This window comes from Hyperolius riggenbachi, chromosome 7 (genome assembly GCF_040937935.1).
Source record: "Hyperolius riggenbachi isolate aHypRig1 chromosome 7, aHypRig1.pri, whole genome shotgun sequence".
NCBI lineage: Eukaryota > Metazoa > Chordata > Amphibia > Anura > Hyperoliidae > Hyperolius > Hyperolius riggenbachi.
In genome coordinates this window covers 83,937,055-83,960,002 of record NC_090652.1, presented here as the reverse complement: position 1 = coordinate 83,960,002, position 22,948 = coordinate 83,937,055, and the positions used below count along the sequence as shown (strand labels likewise).

At 44.7% G+C, this 22,948-nt stretch overlaps 1 protein-coding gene across 4 annotated transcripts in view; it reads right to left on the bottom strand.

The window, feature by feature from the left end:
• CORO7 (coronin 7) overlaps positions 1-22,948 on the bottom strand; it is a 343,435-nt gene that overhangs the window by 32,994 nt on the left and 287,493 nt on the right. The window contains exons 23-29 of one of the 4 annotated variants that reach the window (XR_011022668.1): positions 16,036-16,125; positions 14,335-14,451; positions 13,243-13,378; positions 9,495-9,586; positions 8,576-8,662; positions 2,859-5,090; positions 1,722-2,827 (exon numbers count right to left, since the gene is read on the bottom strand). Coding sequence is in view for 2 of the 4 variants with exons in the window: in XM_068244173.1 (XP_068100274.1) it covers positions 5,085-5,090; positions 8,576-8,662; positions 9,495-9,586; positions 13,243-13,378; positions 14,335-14,451; positions 16,036-16,125 (528 nt within the window). In the remaining 2 variants the exon portion in view is untranslated. Of the gene's footprint in view, positions 1-1,721; positions 5,091-8,575; positions 8,663-9,494; positions 9,587-13,242; positions 13,379-14,334; positions 14,452-16,035; positions 16,126-22,948 lie in introns of those variants that run through there. The other 3 variants (XR_011022669.1, XM_068244173.1, XM_068244175.1) reach the window with 3 other exon arrangements.

The following is a 22,948-nucleotide window of genomic DNA, read 5'->3' as shown; positions in this document are numbered from 1 at the left end:
AAGAAAGGAGTTGATGAAGAGACTCTGTAGTGCTGGCCACAAAGAGTTCATTTCTCTCAGCAGCAACAATAATAAAGTGGACAGAGTGTGACAATTCCCAAGCAGACATGCTGATAACAAAATGGACTGCCCCCTTTGTTGCTAGTGGACAAGTATCTATTATCTTCAGCTCTCAATCAAGTAAGTATTTGAAATCTGGCAGCTTTTTTCGGGAGGTAGTCAGACATCTTAACAGACAATCTTTTAATAACTTTAACCGCTTATAACTTTTAAAGCATAAAATATTTTCTAACGGTATAAATTACAAATCTTTTGGTTAGAAGCTGCCTCCCCCCATCAGCACAGATAAAAGAACCTTTATGTTTGGTTAGTGGTACATTTATGCCCATTTGTGTTGCAAAAAATGAAGATTTGTGCTGCTTTCTGTTTTAAGATAACAGCAATTATTTTTTCTTCAGATGGTAAAATCACTCAACCCCCCTATAACACCACACAGACATGCAACTTGGTCAAGTAGTGGTGCATTTGTGCTGCAAAAATCATGTTATCTTTCATAGTTTTTAAGATATTAACTTTTTTGTAAAGGTCAAAAGTTCACCCAGCCTAACAATGTTGAACATTTTTTATTAGTCAAAACAGTTTAGTGAATAGAAGCAAAAAAAAAAAAAAAATCAGTACTAGCAATCTGAGTGGAGAGTGATTTTTCTAACACAAATGGGCACAAATACGGCACTACCCGACCATTATTGACTTCTTGCCCTGTGCGCCGTTGTAGAATGACTGGGTGACATCATCACCTGGAACAATATAATTGCTATGATCTTCAAAAAGACTTTAATTTTGTGGCACAAATGTAGCACTAATTCAACATGATGGAATTTTTTTTATTTCTGCTGATTATAGGGGGGGGGGAGCCTGTTCATGCAGCCTGTTCTATTCCCGCTCTAATTACACTGCATGGAGTAGTTCTTTAATCATCTTATTTGGATCTCTTTAAAGAGAACCTGTACTGAGTACAAATATTTAAAATAAACACATGAGGTAACTTCAAATGAATATTACATAGTTACCTTGCCATCAGTTCCTCTCAGAAGCTCACCATTTTCTTCTGACAATAACCCCTTCCAGTTCTGACAATATTTTGTCAGATCTGAAATATATCAGTTGCTGTCAGTAAAATATCAGTTGCTGTCAGTTACAGCTGAGAGGAAAACTGATGTACCAGGTAATGTCCATGTTTCCCTATGGCTGAAGTGGGCGATGTTACAGTTTAACTGTGTGCTGACCAGAAAGCTGTTATGGGTAATGGCCATTTTCAAAATGGAGGACAGAAAATTCCCTTGATCACAGTGAACAAATAGGACGCGGGACAGGAGAAAGACACTGAGGAGTAGACTACATGGTAGGTAAGTATGACTTGTGTATGCTTATTTTGACTTTTAATGTTCAGTTCAGGTTTTCTTTAATGCCTTGTACACCATGCAATTTCCAATCAGATAGACGGGTTGAACCGATTATTTCCGACAGGTCCGATCTGATTTCCGATTGATTTTCTGATCCATTTTCCAATCACTTCAATACAAAATCGATCAGAAAAATGATTGGTAATCAGATCGGACTCATTGGAAATAATCGATTAGACCCGTCTATCTGATGAGAACTTGCATGGTGTGTACCATGTATAATGTTCTTTAGGGAAAAAAAACACACAGACAGCTTGCTGACATTTTGCCAGTTTTATTAGAAGTATAAGGCAGACCCTGCTCGGCAGGGTAGGTTTGGCAGTGCCGCGGAAGTCCCTGTGTTAGCAGGACTGTATGGCTTCTATATGGCAGGTAAACATTAGACGGCGAGTCCTGGGACATCTCACTGGCTTTGTTCCCTTATTTCACACTGTTTCTGTAAAAGGGCCAGCCTATAAAACTGAGCTTTCACCATAAGTGGATTGCAGGGAGCTGAATCAACCAGTGTCTTCTCATACCTCTCATGGTCTTCTTATACCTCTCAGGGTCTTTGGTCATTTCTGCACCTTCTATGGCCACCACAAGGGGATCTCATTATCTGTAATTCTCCACTTATTTTACATTACAGAAACATCAGCTGAAAGATTAACCTCCCTGGCGGTTTATTTATTTTGCCAGGGAGGCTGCAATGTGGTTTTTTTTTAATAAAAAAAAAAATATTTCATGCAGCCAACTGAAAGTTGGCTGCATGAAAGCCCACTAGAGGGCGCTCCTGATCCGTACTTTCGATCGCCTCCGGCAATCGAAAGTAACAAGATAGGCCGCAATGAGCGGCCTATCTTGTTTCGCTTTCCTCGTTGCCATGGCGACGAGCGGAGTGACGTCATGGACGTCAGTCGACGTCCTGACGTCAGAGCCGCCCGATCCAGCCCCTAGCGCCGGCCGGAACTGTTTGTTCCGGCTGCGCTGGGCTCGGGCGGCTGGGGGGACCCTCTTTCGCCGCTGCACGCGGCGGATCGCCGCGGAGCGGCGGCGATCGGGCAGCACACGCGGCTGGCAAAGTGCCAGCTGCGTGTGCTGCTTTTTTCAGAACTGAAATCGGCCCAGCAGGGCCTGAGCGGCGACCTCCGGCGGCATACCCCGAGCTCAGCTCGGGATTACCGCCAAGGAGGTTAAGCCTTTTCTTGCTGAAGCACAAGGAGTGAGACTCTTCAGCAGTGAGGGCAGATCAGGGAATTCTAGAGAGAAGCTCACCTCTGAGGTCCTTCAACATAATAAGCCAGCCTTTCTCAACCTTTTTATCCTGTAGGAGCCCTGCAAATATTTTTGGGACCTCAAGGAACCCCTGCAAATATTTTTGGGACCTCAAGGAACCCCTGCAAATATTTTTAGGACCTAAAGGAACCCCTGCAAATAATTTTTGAATCTCGAGGAACCCCTGCATTTATTTTGCTGGACGAATGGTCTTTAAAAAAAAGGTGTAGCTGTTTATTTTACTACCCCTATTACACTGCCACTCATTATACTGTCTCCTTATTCTAGTGGTTATTATTAATGTGCTCATTATTATTCTGATACTCCTATTATAATGTGCTCTTTTATACTTCCCCCATGATGGGGGGAAATGCCAGGGAACCCTTGCAGAGTACTCGAGGAACCCTGGTTGAGAAAGACTGCCAATGAGTGATCCCATCTACAACCACTATACAGTACATGAGAGAGGAGTAAAGAGTATTCCAGGGAACAGGATAGTATTATCTGGAAAGGCAGAAATCCAACACTCTATTCTGATTTGGATTTTATTTCACTAGCTTCACCCTTACCCCTTCTGCCGGTTCCTGTAAATGTACCCGTCTATGTATGTGTAGTAATATTACCCAGGCACAAGCTGCATGACTGCTTAGTAAAGAAGCTGCACCTGTGGCTGTCAGGGGACAGGTTCTCTTTAATTAATGGTTGGGTTTATGGTGAAGGCCAATAAGCGGTCACTCACTTTCACTTTCCATGGATAAATCAAACAACTTTTGTTGTGAAACAACCAAAAAAAGTTGCTTGCTATTGTTCACAGAACTGATAAGATGTCAATCCAACTGTTGGATTGACGTCTAATAGCAATCAACTTTTTTTGGTTGGATGTTGGATAATTGTGCTGCATAAAAGGCTGCTGTTGAGTGTGTGTGGGGCTTTAGAGGATTTGATTTGAGCTCTTCCCACTGGAATGTAAATTCCCTGACCTATCCGTCTCCTCCTGCAATGTAATATAAGTGAACATTCCTATAGGTACCTATACAGTCTTCATTGTCCAATCTTACCACCTTCTCTGTAATATGAGGGACTACATGAAGTATTCATTTAAAATATATTTTGTCAATTTATACTTCTACTACATAGATTTGGAATGATTGTACAATCATTCCAAAGGCTGGTATACACCAGGCACTTAAAGGCTGGTATACACCAGGCAATTTTCACTTCAGACTACAAGGCTTAACCGATACCTTGGCAGTAATTACTTTTCAAAATAGACGGTGTGTGTGTGTTCCACCCACTTTCCTTCCTGGTCGACGCCCTCTGACCCCGACATACTAGTATACTATGCAGAGATTTCGAGCGGCGTGACGCCGCCATAGAGCAAATGGTTACAAATACCAGCAGCTTACGAATTCCGCCTTGCAGCCTCCGTAGAAGTGCAGACGTGCGTAAAACGGTCTTAAGCCTTAGCACCCCCCGCACCATTCCTACAGCTTTTACCCTCAATGGTATGTTTTATCTATGCAGCACTTTGATGTGTTTTATGTACATGTGATGACTGTCACTGTTTTTGATACCAAATAAATCAGCATCTGCAGCTGTGCCGTTTCTCTCTGCTTTTTTTTGCCTAACACTAGTATGTCCGCTTGGGCACCTTGTGAGCACGCTCCTGACGTAAGTGCGATCGCAAGGCGCCCAAGTGGACACACTGCGCATGCGCCGGGTAGAATGTCTGGGTTGGAGGGCACGGACCAGGAAGGAAAGAACTTGGATCATGACCGGGAAACAGCTGGAGACGTGTGGTAAGCATCTGCACAAATCCTCACACACATTTGGAGTTCTTTTTGAAAAATAATTACCACTAAGGTATCTTTTAATAGCATGAGATTGTCTGCTAATGGTGGGGGAGTAATGCTGTAGGTCTATGAATCTAGGTTGGGGGTTTTCCACCATGATGTGACAGTTTTGGTGGACTGGTCCTCTTCAGTAACAGAATAAAGCCAGGAGCAGGGGAAAAGCAGAAGTGTGAGCGTTTGTAAACTGTTATTACATAAAGGAATGCTGGGTATTAGGATGTGACATCTGTGCTTATCTCAGTATTGATGCACCCTGTGCACACTGGCAGACACTGTGCTGTGACCTCACAGGCCGGGTGTCTGGCCCCTCATGAGGCCTGTGTGCTTGGAGCACATGCTATGTGCAGCTCCTGTGTGGTACATTGATCCAGTTTCTGACTGGCTAGGAATGCTGGGAGTCTGTAAACAATTGGCCTGAGTTTATTTTTCCCTGGGGTTGGAATGTATCAGCTGAGCCGCCTTCCAAGCCATTTCCAGTTGGGTGGGGGAGAGATGGGAGCATCGGAGGTCATCGCTAATCCTGAAAGAGACAAAACACAGACCTGTGAGGAGAACAAAGTGAGCCAGATCCTACCTCTGTCACTGCTACTGTGCGTCTGCTGCATTGCTAGAAAGCAGACCTGTATCATAGTATAATATAGGGGTTTATATTCACATGTTAAAGGGGCACTACTGTAGAAAAATTTAGTTTTTAAGTGGACCTGAACTCAGAACTTCCTCTCTGCTCTAAAAGATAAGCCACAGCATAATAACCTTTAAAGAAAAACATTTATTTGTTACAGCCAGGCATGGGCTTTCAAGTCCAGACGGACTCGAATTCGGAATTCAAATAAGTCTGACTTCAGGTGTGACCGCAGGATAGGGGGCTAACTTACCCAGAAGCCTTTAGGACTCATAGGCTTAATGAAAGCTACATTCCACCACCCACTTCGCTGCTTCCTCCTTCCGGCTTGAAAGAGAAGGCACGGTAGTGGGTAATGCAACGCGGCTTTCATTACACCTATGGCGCGTAATGGAAAGCAGACATCCCTGAAGACTACTCTCGAGAAAGCCCTGATTTGGGGGTGAAACGGCCGTCGACTATACCTCCGCACCTCCATGCTGCTGCAGTGACTGGATAAGTACCACTGGTTTTCTTTTCACATGCAATTTTTTATGCCATTGCTATGCCTTGTCATTTTTAAATTAAGATAATTAAAGGTTGTTTATTTACACTGGATGAGCTGCTCCTGGGATTGCTTTTTTCTCCTTGCATTATTGAATAGACTTTACAAAATAATACCGGATGTTGCACCATCTGTTATATATGGTTTATGGCATATGCATGTAGTGCACTCGCCACAGTCTACCCTCTCTGTTTTAGACTACTGAGTAAGTTAGCCCCCCCATCCTGCGGTCACAAGTGAAGTCATTAGACTTCATTTGAATTCCGAATTTGAGACTGTGTGGACTCGAAAGCCCACGCCTAGTTACAGCTGATAGAAATCATGCAATAAATCTGCAGTGTGTCTACTTTCTGCTTTCATGGAAGCAGACATAGGGTTAACATCCTGTGCTTACAAATTAGCAGCTCTGCTGTGGCAGAGGAGATTTCTGAACTTACAGAGTTTAAGAGATCAAATTACAGTAGTGATTAGTCACAGATGAGGGGGAATCAGGGTCTATGGCTAAAAGTATTAGAAGCAGAGGTTTGGCAGGATGCCAGTATACTGGTATTACTTAAAAGGAAATAAATGGCAGCCTCTATATCCATCTTACTTCAGTTGTCATTTAATCGGATACATACCTGAAGAGATGGAAGCCTCAGGATCCTATTGAGGCAATCCTCACTGATCTAAAGCCCCCGTTGCTGAACATGCCCCCCCTCCACATTGGGGCTGCTCAGCTCTTCTTCCTGAAACGGGTCAGTGCGGTAGATACGTGAGCCTATCCGTGCATGCGCAATATCACAGAGCCCGCGGCTCCGGCTCACTGCGCATGCAGGCTGGGTCGGCTATTGCGCGGCCACGCTGGAGGAAGAGGAGCTGCGTGGCCCCGATAGAATTAGCGACAAGTCAGTTTTAATCTTCCAGGGGGGCCGTGCTCAGCTACAGGGGACATCAGAGCACCGAGAGAAGCCCCAATAGGATCCTGAGGCTTCCATCTCTTTAGGTAAGTATCTCATTTTATACCCGAGCTTTGGCTCGAGTACTCTTTAATGCTGCTGGTTTTGTCACCCAGGGTGAGTTTACCTGAATTCCTATCTTCTCTTTAGAGGTGTTATAGCTGGACTGATAAAGCTTTAGGGTATATTTCCACCACAAGCATGCAAGTTTGCATGCTCTTTTTCAGACATGTAATTTTGTCTTTTTCAGACATGTAAATTTGCATAAACATGCATCCATTTTTTACATGCGAATTCACAATAGCTAATTTTTGTTTCTTTTTTTTTCCATTTCTATTGACATAATGCAAAAATGTACTTGAAAATAGCCCCCCAAAAAAAACAAACCGATTCAAAAATCGCATGCGGCGTCCAGAAAATTGTGGCACTGCTGCCCAGATTTTCCCTGAATGCATCTAATGGAAACGGGTCCACTGAAATGCATCGCTATGTGAATTCATATGCAGCAAATCCACACGCATTTGCACCTAGTGGAGATGGGCCCGCACATGAACGCGACCTGACATTACATGCCCGGTGATGTGGACACGAGCGCGCAGGTGCTCACAGGTGGTCAGCAGGACCCCGGAGAGGACAAGAGCTGCGGCGAGGGACCCAAAGGACATCTAGGGGCTGGAAGAAGCCCGAGGTAAGTAAAGAGAGATGTATTTCTTTGCCTCGGGAGTCATTTAAAGGGAATGTCCGAGGAGTATAAAAAAAATCTACTTACCTCAGGCTTCCTCCAGTCCATGTCAGCCGTCCTGTGTCCTCGCCGCAGCTCCGCTTCCGCCGGTGGCCCAGGGTCCCCTCGGATGCAAGATGTCAACCTTGGCAGGTCGGCATCTACCACGCCCGAGCGAGAGCCACTCGTGGTGGTGCTGACGTCATTTCGAGTGTACTGTGCAGTCACAGTATACTCGAGATGACGTCAGCGTCACCATAGTGCAGTAGATGCCAACCTGCCGAAGTTGGCATCTTGCACAGGAGGGACCCCGGGGCTGGAGGAAGCTCCGGGTAAGTACATTTTTTTCTTTTACACGCCTCGGATATTACCTTTAAGGATGGGGGTTGTCATGCTGTTTTTTGCTTTCTTTTAGCTGAACAATATTTTTGGAAAGATCTCTGTGCTTGGGTAGCTATGCCAGATCGCACAGCTTGGCATAGCATATCATGAGTGGTCCTGAGTCATAGCAGACTGGCTCACATAATAGCTAACAATCAATGAATCACATCAGAGTACAGGTTAGGTAAAGGGTAAGTAAACAACAGTAATTGACATAATGGGCACCCGATAATGCGTCAGGCCCTTCATGTGCCCATGGCTAACTGTATCCAATAAGAAACATCGAATCAAACAGTCCTTCCCCATGGTTATTGGTCAGGGCTGCAGAGTCAGTACAAGAATGATCCTACTCCTCCTCCTCAGTTTATGAAACCTCCGACTCCAGGTACCCAAAATTACTCAGACTCCTTGACTCTGACTCCACAGCCCTGGTAATGGTTTAGAATCCCATAAAAGGAATAATATGGAAGTGTAGTGACATACAGTATGGTATTTTTGAAAACAGAAGGTATTTGCGATTATTTAGGTTGGAATGAGCTCTGAGCTGTCCCACAATGCATCACTGCTGAATATGCAAATCATCCCTTTGTTGTCCTTGATGGCTAGCCACACCTCCAGAACTGCTGGAATGCAATGATGTATCAGCTTGTTAATATTACAGAGCCACACTAATCCAACATGCATACAGACTGGTTGATCCTCATCAGTGCATGGCATGGATTAATGTGGCTCTATGTGGTAGATTCTGTGATACATGGTCTACAATCCACTGACAGACATGAGTATGCAGCTCACTCACCCACTCATCCTCATCTACTCCTTCAAAGGCATCCTGAGGCAGAGGGTCATCTCGGTTGCCCAGTTTTGCCACCATGGCACTCAGCAGCTGAGAGGAAGAGACATTGAGAAGCAACCGTGTTAGGGCATTTAGTTTGTGCATTGATGAACATGGTAACATAGTGCTAACAGTAGCGGTTGCTGCATAGTAATGGTGTAGTCTATAAATTTCTATTTGGAGGGTACATAGGTCCTCGCTTAAGTTGTAGATTATATTGCCCTGGTTTCCTCAGAAATGGCTGTTCCTCTAGGACATACATGTCAAACTCCGGCCCGTGGCCAAATCTGGCCCTCAAAGCCATTAAATATGGCCTCCAAGTGGTTTCCTCACTTTGCAATATGCTTGGCCCACTGTAGACCACCAGGGAAGCTACATTGGAGGTGAAGCCCTAGAACACCAGGGAATCCATATAGGGGAGGTAGGGGGACAGCACTAAACACTAGGGAACTGTATAGGGGAGGGTGGGGGTCTCTAGACACCATGGAACTGTATAGGGGAGGAGGACCACTAGACACTGGGGAACTGTATAGGGGAGGATGGGGCCTCTAGACACCAGGGAATTGTTGCATGCTTGTTGCAAGTGTTTAAAGGACCACTGTTGCGAAAATCTTCACATTTAAAATATATGTAAACAGCTGCCAGAGAGTTACATAGAGGGCGCACTTCTTTTGCGCAGACTGGCCACAACTGGCTGAAGTTACGGGACCCGGTACCGAAGAGGGAGAAGCGTGAGGACGGCAGCGTGGGAGCGATCTGTGCGCATGGGGCTGGAGGAAGACCCAGGTATGTATAAAACTTTTATTTTATCTCAGCTCTGGTTTCCTTAATTCCTAGAGCGGTGTTCAAATAACTGGTTAGAGAAACTTTTGAGTGTTCTGACCTCCTCCTTCTTCTGCTCATCAGTCTTCTCCTGAAGGTAGACAGCAGCCGGGACATACTTCTTGCTTGGGGCCTCTTTGGGAGCCTGGCTGACTGTGAGGAGGAAAAAATACAGCAGTGAGTAAAGCTGCCCATAGTCTTGAGAATCTATGGGCTATATAGATAATGTTTGTCAGCTGAAATGGTTGACCATTGTTTCGGCTTTATCAAGCAGCTTGTGACTGTCATGCACATTTGGTTTGGCTGAGCTGAAAGGAATTCGGAATCAGAATCATTTTATTTGCCCAGCACAACTCTGGAGAGGGAGTGCAGAAGCCAGAACCGCCCGGGTGTGAGCAGGATAAATGCAAGCAGTAAAGAAAATTGATTGCTTCCTGCCTAAAATATGTCAGGTGTAGAAGATTGGGCTGCCTGTCACCTGAAATAATCCACACACATCCAATTTTGATTTGCCAATGGTTAGCCAATTTGACCACATCTATGTAGTATGAGAGTTTACCTACACAATCTGTTCATAGTACCGTATTCAAATTCTGTTGGCCCTTATACTATACGGAGGTGGTACAATTGGCCAAACAGTGGCCAATCAAAATTGTATCTGTACCAGGCTAAAGTATTTTGGTCGTCAAAAGTCTGATGTCTGTACAGCCCTGTTGTATGCAAATGGTTGGCTGGTAACGCCCTGCATATAGCCTACCATCAGAACATTTCCTCAGGACAGAAACTGGTCCAAATGGACTTTAGTCGTAGGTGTAGCAGTGATTGAGTTTCTCCATTCACTGACCGGTAACGTTGCCATAGTTACACAACGCTAACATTCACACTCAAAACAGTCTATCTCAGAGGATTTGGTTTTTGGTTAAGAGAAATAGTTTGTTGAGACAGCAAAAGATCTTTCAGGCATCATGAATGATATCTATGGGTACATTGAGAGATAAGGTACATCTCTCGACTTGGCGACTGATTTGGCGACTGATCGAACATCCAATTTGGTAATTATTATTGAATCCAATGAAAATTGGTGCCTCCAAGATCATGCCTGATCGATGATGCGGTCAACTTAGGGCCAAACTTGGTTACGTGTATCGATCGGACATGTTGCAAGATGTCGGGCTGTCGTGGTCGATTGGTTGCGTGGCAGTAATGGCGAGCAATAAATGCAAGGAAACACCAGGCGCTGCACCTCCCGGTGTATAAATGTTCCCTCCGCGTGTGCAATTATACATTGCATGTCCTGTGTCGCCCACGGCGCGGTGCCCATCCGTCTTCGGAATCCCGCTGCTCCATTACCACTAAACACGCCGCCAGCATATAGCGCTAATAGAAGACACACGGGCGACACATGTGGTGGGCTACATAGGATAAGTAATGTATAAAAGCACATACGGGGGCCATTTATACACTAGGGGGGCAGCGGATGAGGCGGACTCTGCTGATTCCCGAAAGATTTCATGCTGAGATAGATCGGGGATCGGCCTGTAGTCTACGGGCAGCTGACAGTGTGGTGATATATTGGGGTGCTGATGCTGTTAAGGATAATACAGTAATATATTTTCATTTTCCCATTTTTATGTCTGCTGTGTACTACTGTATTATATGGGATTGTATGTCAGGCAGTCTGGCTTTTGGAAGGTGTCACCTGGATAATGTCTGTATGTAGATTCAATTTGCATTGAGGGCAGAGATCAAGGGAACTGCCATTGTTTTCATTGAATAGACCAGTCACCTTCAATAGGCAAAGGAACCTGGACAGTAATTAGGAACAGTCTACCTAAACACTAGCAAGGAAACACTTAAGCAGGCCATACACTGGCTCGATTCACGGCCGTTTCGACAGCAGATCCGATCCTGGGATCGGATCTGCTGCCAATCGCTTGCGCTAAACGCACCCGCCGATCCGATTCCCTCCCGAAATCGGATCGGTCCGTCGATCGCGCCGTGCGGGAAATTACCCTCGATCGCCCGGCGGTAGGAGCGCGTCGCTTGGGGCGTACGATTCGGGCCCGATCCGAGCATGTATACATTACCTGAAGCTGGCTCCGGGGTCCTCTTCTCCTCGCTGCACCGCATTTCCGCATGTCCCAGTGTACGCTTATACTTCCTGTGTCACTCCGGTGACCAGGAAGTTGAAATAGAGGGCGCTCTATTTGAACTTCCTGGTCACGGAGTAACACAGGAAGCGCCGGGATGGAGCAAGAACAGCGGTGCGGTGCAGTGCGGAGAAGATGCCCGGGAGCCAGCCTCAGGTAATGTATACGGGGGGGGGACAGGCGGCAGGAGCAGCTGAACAGATTGTGATCGGTTTCAGGCTGAAATCGATTCACAATCTGTTTGCAGTAAAGGCAGCCATACGATCCCTATCTGATCAGATTCGATCAGATAGGGATCTGTCAGCTGGTCGATCTAATGGCACATCGACCAGTGTATGGCCACCTTTAGACATTTACCCGACCAGGTTGAAGCCCACACAGGCGTTCGGCTACCTCTTAGTCTGAATAGTGGGCTGGAAGTGGAATTGCTTTGAAATCTGTAAGTGTAAACAGGATACTTGTTGTTCTCAGGATACAATCTTACCTGTGAAATTTGCAACCTTCAAAAAGCTGAAACAGGAACCCTTTGAAGTTCGCATATCACAGGAAGATTATGACAAGCATTCGGTGATGTCACAAACTGGGAAATTGCATTGGTTCCTGGGGGCTGGACATTAAATGCCCCAGGGGACAAATCAGACTATTTAAGCTGGTCCAGGGCAGTCACAGGTATCTTCTCCCGAGAGTAGCTCATCGCTAGAGAAGATCCCGAGGAAATCGGTAAATCCGCGTCTCTCCACGGTTGGACATTTGCGATGGTAAAAGTTCACTTTAGTTTATTCCATTTTTATTTTTGGCAACTTGTCTTGTGTGTATTTTTGTAACTTTTATCTTTGTAACTTTTTTACTTTGTTTTTTTTTGTACATCTTTTGTATATATTCTGTTCTGCATTGTTCCCCTTTTTTCCCTGGAATATTAAATTATTATTTAATAAGCTTGGCTTCTGCTGTACTAAACTAACACTCATAGCCTAGAAGAGATTAAAGTGTGTATAAGTCCGTGCCTGATTGTATGATTGAGCGACACTACCGTATAAGATTGTAATTGCATTGTGTGTGGGGCGTTTGTCATACGTTGGCCTAAAGCGCGCAGCTGACCCAACGTACGAAAACGCCAGTGCGAGTAGCTCAACAGCTGAGTGGCTAACAGTATCGTTCGGAACGACTGTTAGTGGTTTTGATTCACTACAGTGTAAGATTGCAACTATGTGTGTGTGTGTGCGTGTGTGGGTGCGTGGCGTTCCCGTATTCGGCCTAAGCGCAAAGCTGACCCGAATACGAAAATGCGGATTGCGCGCTGAGGACTTGACAGCAGAGTGGAAATGTCTAGCGAACCGCTAGTGGTGGCAGTGAGAGGTGTTCTGAGGGGTCCCAGCCTTGTTTTAGCTCGAATAAGGCTGCTCCCCGCTTGATCTGGTCAAACCCGCAGTCGGGAACCGTATACGCAGGCGTGCCGCGGGCCAGTTCCTGACAGACAGATCTTTCTCTAATCAGATTCGATCAGAGAGAGATTTGTCTCTTGGTCAAATCTGTCCATCATCACTAGATGTATTGCTACCTTTAGGAAGTATATTGGGTTATGTGCCTGCAGTCTCCTCACACAGTACAACATGGATAACAATCAGCCAATGCTTGATACTGGCCAGCAGGGTCCATTACCTGGAGTCATCCTGGCAGGACACAGATTAAGGTTGCGCTGCAGTTTGTCTTTACCACTGAGCCATTCCTCTGCAGACAGTGCCATTTCCCAGGTCACTCGTGTAGGAGGGAACACATCATCCTGGAAGAACTCTTTCTACAGCGAGAAGGTAATCAATTGCACACAAATTACCATGACAGCAATGTAAAGAGTAACTCTGCTGAATGCAACTCATGTTTCAATGCTTTTATTGAGCTAAATAAATCATGAACTCCGACATAACATTCAATAAAAATGTGTTTTCCTACTTTTTATTATCGATACAGTTGTCAGATTTGCTTTTGTGCACAAGTTATATTGTCTGTTTACAAATTACAACTTCCCAAAGTACAGTTTATCTGCTCTGAAAGCTGCCATTGCATAGCTTTCAAATTGGACTAGTTTTTGAGAAAATAGATTTTAAAAAATTCTAAGAAAAAATGACTTTTAAACTTGTATAAGCAGGTACAGAGGGCAGAGGTGACACAGAGGGGGACACTGGAGGCACAGAAAAGGTACAGGGGAAAGAGTTGGCACAATGTTCTGACTTAAGAACAGATTCAGGTTAAGAACGAACCTACAGTCCCTATCTCGTTCGTTAACCGGGGACTACCTGTATTCAAATGATAATGTTATCACCTCTTCACATGGGCCCAGAAGCTGCCCACTGAAGCAAAGAGCTTTCCACTAAAGAACAAAGTGCTGTGTTTAACTGTGTTAATGCTGTCCTGCTACAATTTTTTGTGGTAGTAGATTTTATGCTGTAAATCATTTAGAGCAAAGAAGAAATGCTTCATATATCACTTGATGAGCAGTAGGACAAGCACTTCACTGAGAGCATCTACACCAGTGAGATATAATGGTCTCCCACCAGAGCTCACAATACCCTACCACGATCTAGGGCAAGTTGTTTCATATATGTGAAATTAGCTTTTGTTAATGGCTTTCACTGCAGAGAGCCGAGACCATCTGAAGATCTCAAGTTCTGGTTCACAAAAAGTATCATGCAAAGAATCTTCTCTGAACTGTGACAAAATGCTTAACAATCTAAGTTTCATTGAGGAGGTACCTACCTTAACTCGTGGAACACGAAAAGCCACAGGTTCAAGAGAGTTATTCGAAAGGCGCACGGCACGTAGCACCTCCACCTCAGGCACGGAACACTCCGCCTTCCGCAGGTACTGAAATCCCTGAAATAGGAGAGATATGAGAACTGCATCAATATAAAGAAGAACTAAACCACTCTGATCATGGTTTCCATCACATCCTGGATTCTTGGCATAACCAATTGTGCCATAATCATGGTGCCTCTGAGGAAAATTGAGAGGTTCTGTGCAGTGTTCCTCAACTCTGTCCTCAAGGACCACCAACAGTGCATGTTTTGTGGAAATCCACAGGGGTAGATAATCAGCACTGCTGAGACACTAGCTACCCCACCTGTGTAGGTTTGTGGTTTTCTGCAAAACATGTACTGTTGGAGGTACTTGTGGACAGGTTTGGGGAACTGTGCCCCATAGTGCAGCAGGCTGGCAGGTGACTGGGAGATTAGGCAGAGTAGAATAAGGTGGAGTGGGCACTTTAGATAATGTGTAGGCAGAGCAGTGCGTGGATGTTGATGTGTGATAAAAGTCAGAGCCAAACAGTGGTTTTTAGGTGGAGGGTTGGATGTGAGAGAAGATGGGGACTAAGTGGAGCACAGTGGTTGAGTAAAATAGGTCAGTAGTAGTTGAGGTCAAACAGAGTGTGATGGGTAGGTAGAGGGTATATAAACTGGAGTTAGAGCAGAGGACACTGAGGCCAAGACAACCAGCAGAAGGATAGGGAGGGGGTTTGGAATGGTCTATACAGGTTGGGTGTAGAGCATTGTGAGGATGTAAGAGTGTGCATGGGGGACAGAGACGAATGAGGTCTGTAAAGCAAGGGATGACTAAAGAAGTGGAGTCCAGAAGGGACAGAAAGACGCTAGAGGTCTGCTGAGGAAAGGGAGCACTTGATGTGCCACCAAATCAACCATTAGATTGATCCCTCTCTGATCGTATGTGAACAGTGAGGGATGTATTGTCTGCCCACAGATTTCCAACAGACTTCATCATGACCCCATAAGTGTCTAGCCCCGCCCCCCATGTGTAGTGTTGTAGTGTTAAAGGCTCACCTGTCACACACCAGCATGAATCCTGGCCTCTTCCAGTTTTACCGCGAGCACCTGTACTAGGTGACACTGGTGCATGTAGAGACTTCATTACATATACTGTTGTCACATGGTACAGACGCTCGCCAAGACAGACACCGGAGGAGGCCAGGCTTAGCTCTGGTGTGAATGTTGAACCTTCAGCGAAACACATGGGCACGAGTACATATATACTTAGGTGGACACCTGCTGGGAGTATGTCGGTTGTGGTGACCGATATTTTCCAGCATTCCGATGAATCCTTTCAGCCGGAAATCAATTGAACGATCAATCAGGTGGCCATGTTGTGGTAACGATTATTCTTTGAGCCAATAAAATTATCGGAACGATAAGGTCGATCGGCCCGCTAAATTGAAAGATGTATGGACACCCTTAAAGGCTAGGGAGAGCAGAAAGTGAGGTTCTGGGGTGGGGGATGCTGGGAGAGGGATAAAAGCACAAACAAGCACTTAGTATTTTAACCCTTCTTTTAGTCTGAATTACACTAGTAGATTCACATTAATGGTTGTAGAATTTTCAGCGTTCCTACCATGAAACCGTGTACAACAAAACCCTTTGTGAATAGCGCTGCGTGACGCAGTCTCACCTTGTGCGGGTCACTGGTCATGAAGGAGTTACACTCCATGAAGTAGGGGCTTTCCGCTGTCACCTCGTATATAAACACTCTCATGTCTCCCTGAGGAAAGGAATTATAGAAGGGTTAGTATTGTGGGAAGGTCATAAATAAATGCTCGTTCTTAACAATATTTAAAGGACAACTAAACCCAAGCAAGGCTTTATACTTTTTGTGCCCCTAGGCCAAACATGTTGCGTCTGTGTGCAGCAGAGCCCCTCCCTCCCATTCCATGTGCTTTCAGTATTGTATATGTGTATTATCCATGTCATATCATACTGCAGCCCCTTTCTTTCATGAACAGCTCCATTGAGCATCAACTTCCCCTTTTCATGTGTTGCTCCCCATTTTCAGCCTCCTCTTTCATATGTAGGAACCTCTCTTTCATGTCCAGGTGCCCCCCTTAGCCTGTAGCCGCTCAAGGCACTGGCCTTTGTGGCCGTTCCAGAAATCCGGCCCTGAGGTAAGGTAAGGTGTTCGGCAGGCCTCCCGTTCTCTGGATATTAGCCTCTGTATCAAATCCTGACTGATGGTGATCCGTTCTAGGCTTGCTAATGGTTGAAATTTCCACATTTTGTGGACTTCTGCTTGCTTGCTTACCACCTTTTGAAAATGGTCAGCTGATTCTCAATAGAAAACAGGAGTTTGCCTTCTTAAATCAGGAGGCGTTTGCGATTATTCAGGTTGGAGTGAGCTCTGAGGTGTCCCACAATGCATCACTGCTGAATGTGCAAATCATCTACTTGTCCTGATAGCTAAACACACCTCCAGAACTTATGGAATACAGTGATGTGTCTGCTTATTAATATTACAGAGCCACCCTAATCCAACATGCATACAGGCTGTTTCGGATTGGTTGATCCTCATCAGTGCATGGCATAGATTAATATGACTCTCAATGGAATTAAAATGTGGGAAGTTTCCAGGTCATGGGTCTAAATGTTAATACTGTATTATGATTTTGCCTTGTGACAGGTGCTCGTATATGGTTCTGGTAAATACATAGATCATCATCAATTTACATCTGCTCTGTTGAATGAAGTGCCTCTTGAAGGATGCCTTGATACCATTTTTTATTTATGGCAGAGATATTGGGCAGAACTGTGAGTGAGCCTCCTTAAAGAGACACTGAAGCGAAAAAAAAAATGATGATATTATGATTTGTATGTGTAGCACAGCTAAGAAATAAAACATTAAGATCAGATACATCAGTGTAATTGTTTCCAGTACAGGAAGAGTTGAGAAACTCCAGTTGTTATCTCTATGCAAACAAGCCATTAAGCTCTCCGACTAAGTTAGTCGTGGAGAGGGCTGTTATCTGACTTTTATTATCTCAACTGTTCCTAGACTATTTACTTTTCTTCTGCTAGAGGAGAGGTCATTACTTCACAGACTGCTCTGAAAGACTCATTCTGAATGCTGAGTGTTGTGTAATCTGCACATATTATAGAGTGATGCAATGTTAGAAAAAACACTATATACCTGAAAATAAAAGTATGAGAATATTTTCTTTGCTGCTAATCTTCTAGTAATTATTCATAGTACACAACCAATTCACTATATCATATTTTTTTTCCGCTTCAGTGTCTCTTTAAAGAGAAACCGTAAGAATTGAACTTAATCCCAGTCAGTAGCTGATACCCTCTTTCCCATGAGAAATATTTTCCTTTTCTCAAACAGATCATCAGGGGGCTCTGTATGGCTGATATTATGGTGAAACCCCTCCCACAGTGTGACCATGGTCCTTACAGTTTCCTGTCTGTGAACCTCGCTGCATTGTGGGAAATAGCTGTTTACAGCTGTTTCCAACTGCAGAAAAAGCAAGCAGCTTCTCCTTCCACTGACATCACCTGCCAACAGTAAAAATGTCACCATGGGATAGATGTCAGAATGTAAATCAGGGAGAGGAAAGATATTACAATGGGCAAGCACTGACTAAATCAATTATACATAATTATTGTAAAAATTAAGCACTTTTTTATGACATTTTCACAGGACTTTCTCTAAGGACATCAAACAAGGATAAGCACAATGTCCGTTTCTCACGCTTTTATTCAAAATCAACAGGAAGGGTAAATAAATGAGATTAGCACTAATGTGTTGCTTACTCATAGGTAAGGGCCTGTTGTGGTGTGCAACTGTTGGGGGTGTGAAACACATTAGGGCTATTCTCATTTGCCTATTGCTTGGGAATAACATTTCTCAGTCAGCAATGGACCGCTGTGTGGATCCTTGTTTGGAGAAAGCCCCAGGTTTGTATACATGTTTTTTTCCCCCATCTCAGGTTCCCTTTAATGATTCAAGCACATCTGCCCTATAATTCAAGCCAGAATGATGGAGTGAACTCAGCTTATGCAAATAGTGATTGTGATATCTATGCAAACTCACGGAGAAGCATGCGGTTTGTTGGATCAGCTGATAGATTTGCAAAGCTCTGATTTGCTGTGATCACATCCTGCTTTAGCACATGATCATGACTAGCAAATCAGAGACTTGCATATCTATCACCTGACCAAACTGATCACATGGTTCTCCATGAGTTCTCCTAGACATGACCACCAATAGATAAAACTATGCTGAAATAAGAGTTGCCAGGACCAAAATACAATGAAAATAGTTTTTTTTTGTAGTAAAGTAACTTTTTACTGGAAGGAGAAAAAAAACCACTGCACTGCCTACACTGCATTTATAATATGTTAAATCACTTAACTAAATCAATTTGAGAAAAATAAATCAAATCTCACATAATAGATCACACAAGTTAAAAATGAAACCCATCTAGTCATCGGCACAATTAATTAAGCTGTCCTCATAAACAAATGACTCAAATGAGTAATGTGTCTGTGAGAACAGCCTTATTAATATTGCTATTCCAGGCCTAGCTGGCTCCCTTGGTTTTGACTTTAACTCAAGTGGAGTATTAGCAGGGATTTCTTTTTCTCAAACTCTTTTAACCACCCTGGCGTTCTATTAAGATCGCCAGGGCAGCTGCATGAGGGTTTTTTTTAAATAAAAAAAAAAACTATTTCATGCAGCCAACTGAAAGTTGGCTGCATGAAAGCCCACTAGATGGCGCTCCGGAGGCGTTCTTCTGATCGCCTCCGGCGGCCAAAAGTAACACGGAAGGCCGCAATGAGCAGCCTTCCGTGTTTGGCTTCTCCTGTCGCCATGGCGACGAGCGGAGTGACGTCATAGACGTCAGCCGACGTCCTGACGTCAGCCGCCTCCGATCCAGCCCTTAGCGCTGGCCGGAACTATTTGTTCCGGCTGCGCAGGGCTCAGGCGGCTGGGGGGACCCTCTTTCGCCGCTGCTCGCGGCGGATCGTCGCAGAGCGGCGGCGATCGGGCAGCACACGCGGCTGGCAAAGTGCCGGCTGCGTGTGCTGCTCTTTATTTGATCAAAATCGGCCCAGCAGGGCCTGAGCGGCACCCTCTGGCGGTAATGGATGAGCTGAGCTCGTCCATACCGCTAAGGTGGTTAATGAAGTGATTTAAAGGACAACTGAAGTGAGGGGGATATGGAGGTTGCCATATTTAATTCCTTTTAAACAATACCAGTTGCCTGGCAGTACTGCTGATCTCTTTGGCTGTGGTAGTGTCTGAATCACACACATGAAACAAGCATGTGGCTAAACCAGTCAGACTTCAGTCAGTGCACCTGATCTGCATGCTTGTTCAGGATCAATGGCTAAGGAAAATCAGCAGGACAGCCACACAACTTACACGGTTTAAAACTTCAGGTATATATTTTACACGCAGTGTGACATGTAGTGTCTTTATCTCCTTCTGGTGCCAGAATATTTATATAACTGTGCTGCACATAGTTCAATATGGTGGTGCTCATTAATATAACTGTGCTGCACATGGTACAATTTGGTGGTGCACTCTCATATAACTGTGCAGCACGTGGTTCAATATGGTGGTGCTCATTAATATAACTGTGCTGCACGTGGTACAATTTGGTGGTGCACTATCATAACTGTGCTGCACGTGGTACAATTTGGTGGTGCACTATCATAACTGTGCTGCACGTGGTACAATTTGGTGGTGCACTCTCCTAACTGTGCTGCACGTGGTACAATTTGGCGGTGCACTCTCATAACTGTGCTGCACGTGGTACAATTTGGTGGTGCACTCTCATAACTGTGCTGCACGTGGTACAATTTGGTGGTGCACTCTCATAACTGTGCTGCACGTGGTACAATTTGGTGGTGCACCCTCATAACTGTGCTGCACGTGGTACAATTTGGTGGTGCTTTTACATATAACTGTGCAGCATGTGGTACAATTTGGTGGTGCACTCTCATATAACTGTGCTGCACGTGGTACAATTTGGTGGTGCACTCTCATATAACTGTGCTGCACGTGGTACAATTTGGTGGTGCACTCTCATATAACTGTGCTGCACGTGGTACAATTTGGTGGTGCACTCTCATATAACTGTGCTGCACGTGGTACAATTTTGTGGTGCACTCTCATATAACTGTGCTGCACGTGGTACAATTTGGTGGTTCACTCTCATATAACTGTGCTGCACGTGGTACAATTTGGTGGTGCACTCTCATATAACTGTGCTGCACGTGGTACAATTTGGTGGTTCACTCTCATATAACTGTGCTCTACGTGGTACAATTTTGTGGTGCACTCTCATATAACTGTGCTGCACGTGGTACAATTTGGTGGTGCTTTTACATATAACTGTGCAGCATGTGGTACAATTTGGTGGTTCACCCTCATATAACTGTGCTGCACGTGGTACAATTTGGTGGTGCACTCTCATATAACTGTGCTGCACGTGGTACAATTTGGTGGTGCACTCTTCTATAACTGTGCTGCACGTGGTACAGTTTGGTGGTGCATTCTCATAACTGTGCTACACGTGGCGCTTGTACATATAACTGTGCTGCACGTGGTACAATTTTGTGGTGCACTCTCCTTCTGGTGCCAGAATATTTATATAACTGTGCTGCACATAGTTCAATATGGTGGTGCTCATTAATATAACTGTGCTGCACATGGTACAATTTGGTGGTGCACTCTCATATAACTGTGCAGCACGTGGTTCAATATGGTGGTGCTCATTAATATAACTGTGCTGCACGTGGTACAATTTGGTGGTGCACTATCATAACTGTGCTGCACGTGGTACAATTTGGTGGTGCACTATCATAACTGTGCTGCACGTGGTACAATTTGGTGGTGCACTCTCCTAACTGTGCTGCACGTGGTACAATTTGGCGGTGCACTCTCATAACTGTGCTGCACGTGGTACAATTTGGTGGTGCACTCTCATAACTGTGCTGCACGTGGTACAATTTGGTGGTGCACTCTCATAACTGTGCTGCACGTGGTACAATTTGGTGGTGCACCCTCATAACTGTGCTGCACGTGGTACAATTTGGTGGTGCTTTTACATATAACTGTGCAGCATGTGGTACAATTTGGTGGTGCACTCTCATATAACTGTGCTGCACGTGGTACAATTTGGTGGTGCACTCTCATATAACTGTGCTGCACGTGGTACAATTTGGTGGTGCACTCTCATATAACTGTGCTGCACGTGGTACAATTTGGTGGTGCACTCTCATATAACTGTGCTGCACGTGGTACAATTTTGTGGTGCACTCTCATATAACTGTGCTGCACGTGGTACAATTTGGTGGTTCACTCTCATATAACTGTGCTGCACGTGGTACAATTTGGTGGTTCACTCTCATATAACTGTGCTCTACGTGGTACAATTTTGTGGTGCACTCTCATATAACTGTGCTGCACGTGGTACAATTTGGTGGTTCACTCTCATATAACTGTGCAGCATGTGGTACAATTTGTTGGTTCACCCTCATATAACTGTGCTGCACGTGGTACAATTTGGTGGTGCACTCTCATATAACTGTGCTGCACGTGGTACAATTTGGTGGTGCACTCTTCTATAACTGTGCTGCACGTGGTACAGTTTGGTGGTGCATTCTCATAACTGTGCTACACGTGGCGCTTGTACATATAACTGTGCTGCACGTGGTACAATTTTGTGGTGCACTCTCATATAACTGTGCTGCACGTGGTACAATTTGGTGGTGCACTCTCATATAACTGTGCTGCACGTGGTACAATTTGGTGGTTCACTCTTCTATAACTGTGCTGCACGTGGTACAGTTTGGTGGTGCATTCTCATAACTGTGCTACACGTGGCGCTTGTACATATAACTGTGCAGCATGTTGAACAATTTGGTGGCGCTTGTACATATAACTATGCTGCACGTGGTACAATTTTGTGGTGCACTCACATATAACTGTGCTGCACGTGGTACAATTTGGTGGTGCTTTTACATATAACTGTGCAGCATGTGGTACAATTTGGTGGTGCACTCTTCTATAACTGTGCTGCACGTGGTACAATTTGGTGGTGCACTCTCATATAACTGTGCTGCACGTGGTACAATTTGGTGGTGCACGCTCATATAACTGTGCTGCATGTGGTAAAATTTGGTGGCGCTTGTACATACAGGTCCTTCTAAAAAAATTTGCATATTGTGATATAGTTCATTATTTGTTATGTAATTTATTGATAAACATTAGACTTTCATATATTTTAGATTCATTACACACAACTGAAGTAGTGCAAGCCTTTTATTGTTTTAATATTGATGATTTTGGCATACAGCCAGGGCCTGGCCGAGGCATAGGCTGGAGAGGCTCCAGCCTCAGGGCGCAGTGTAGGAGGGGCGCAGAATTCATTCAGCTGTCATTCCTAATTGTGTTTGGAGCAGAAAGAAATAAGAAAATGAGATGCACGGCAGGGACTGCAAGCCAGATAACTAAATATTAAGGTGTTGGGGAGGTTTGGGCCCTGTGGCCCTCTTAGTCTAATAGCAATCAGTGTGTG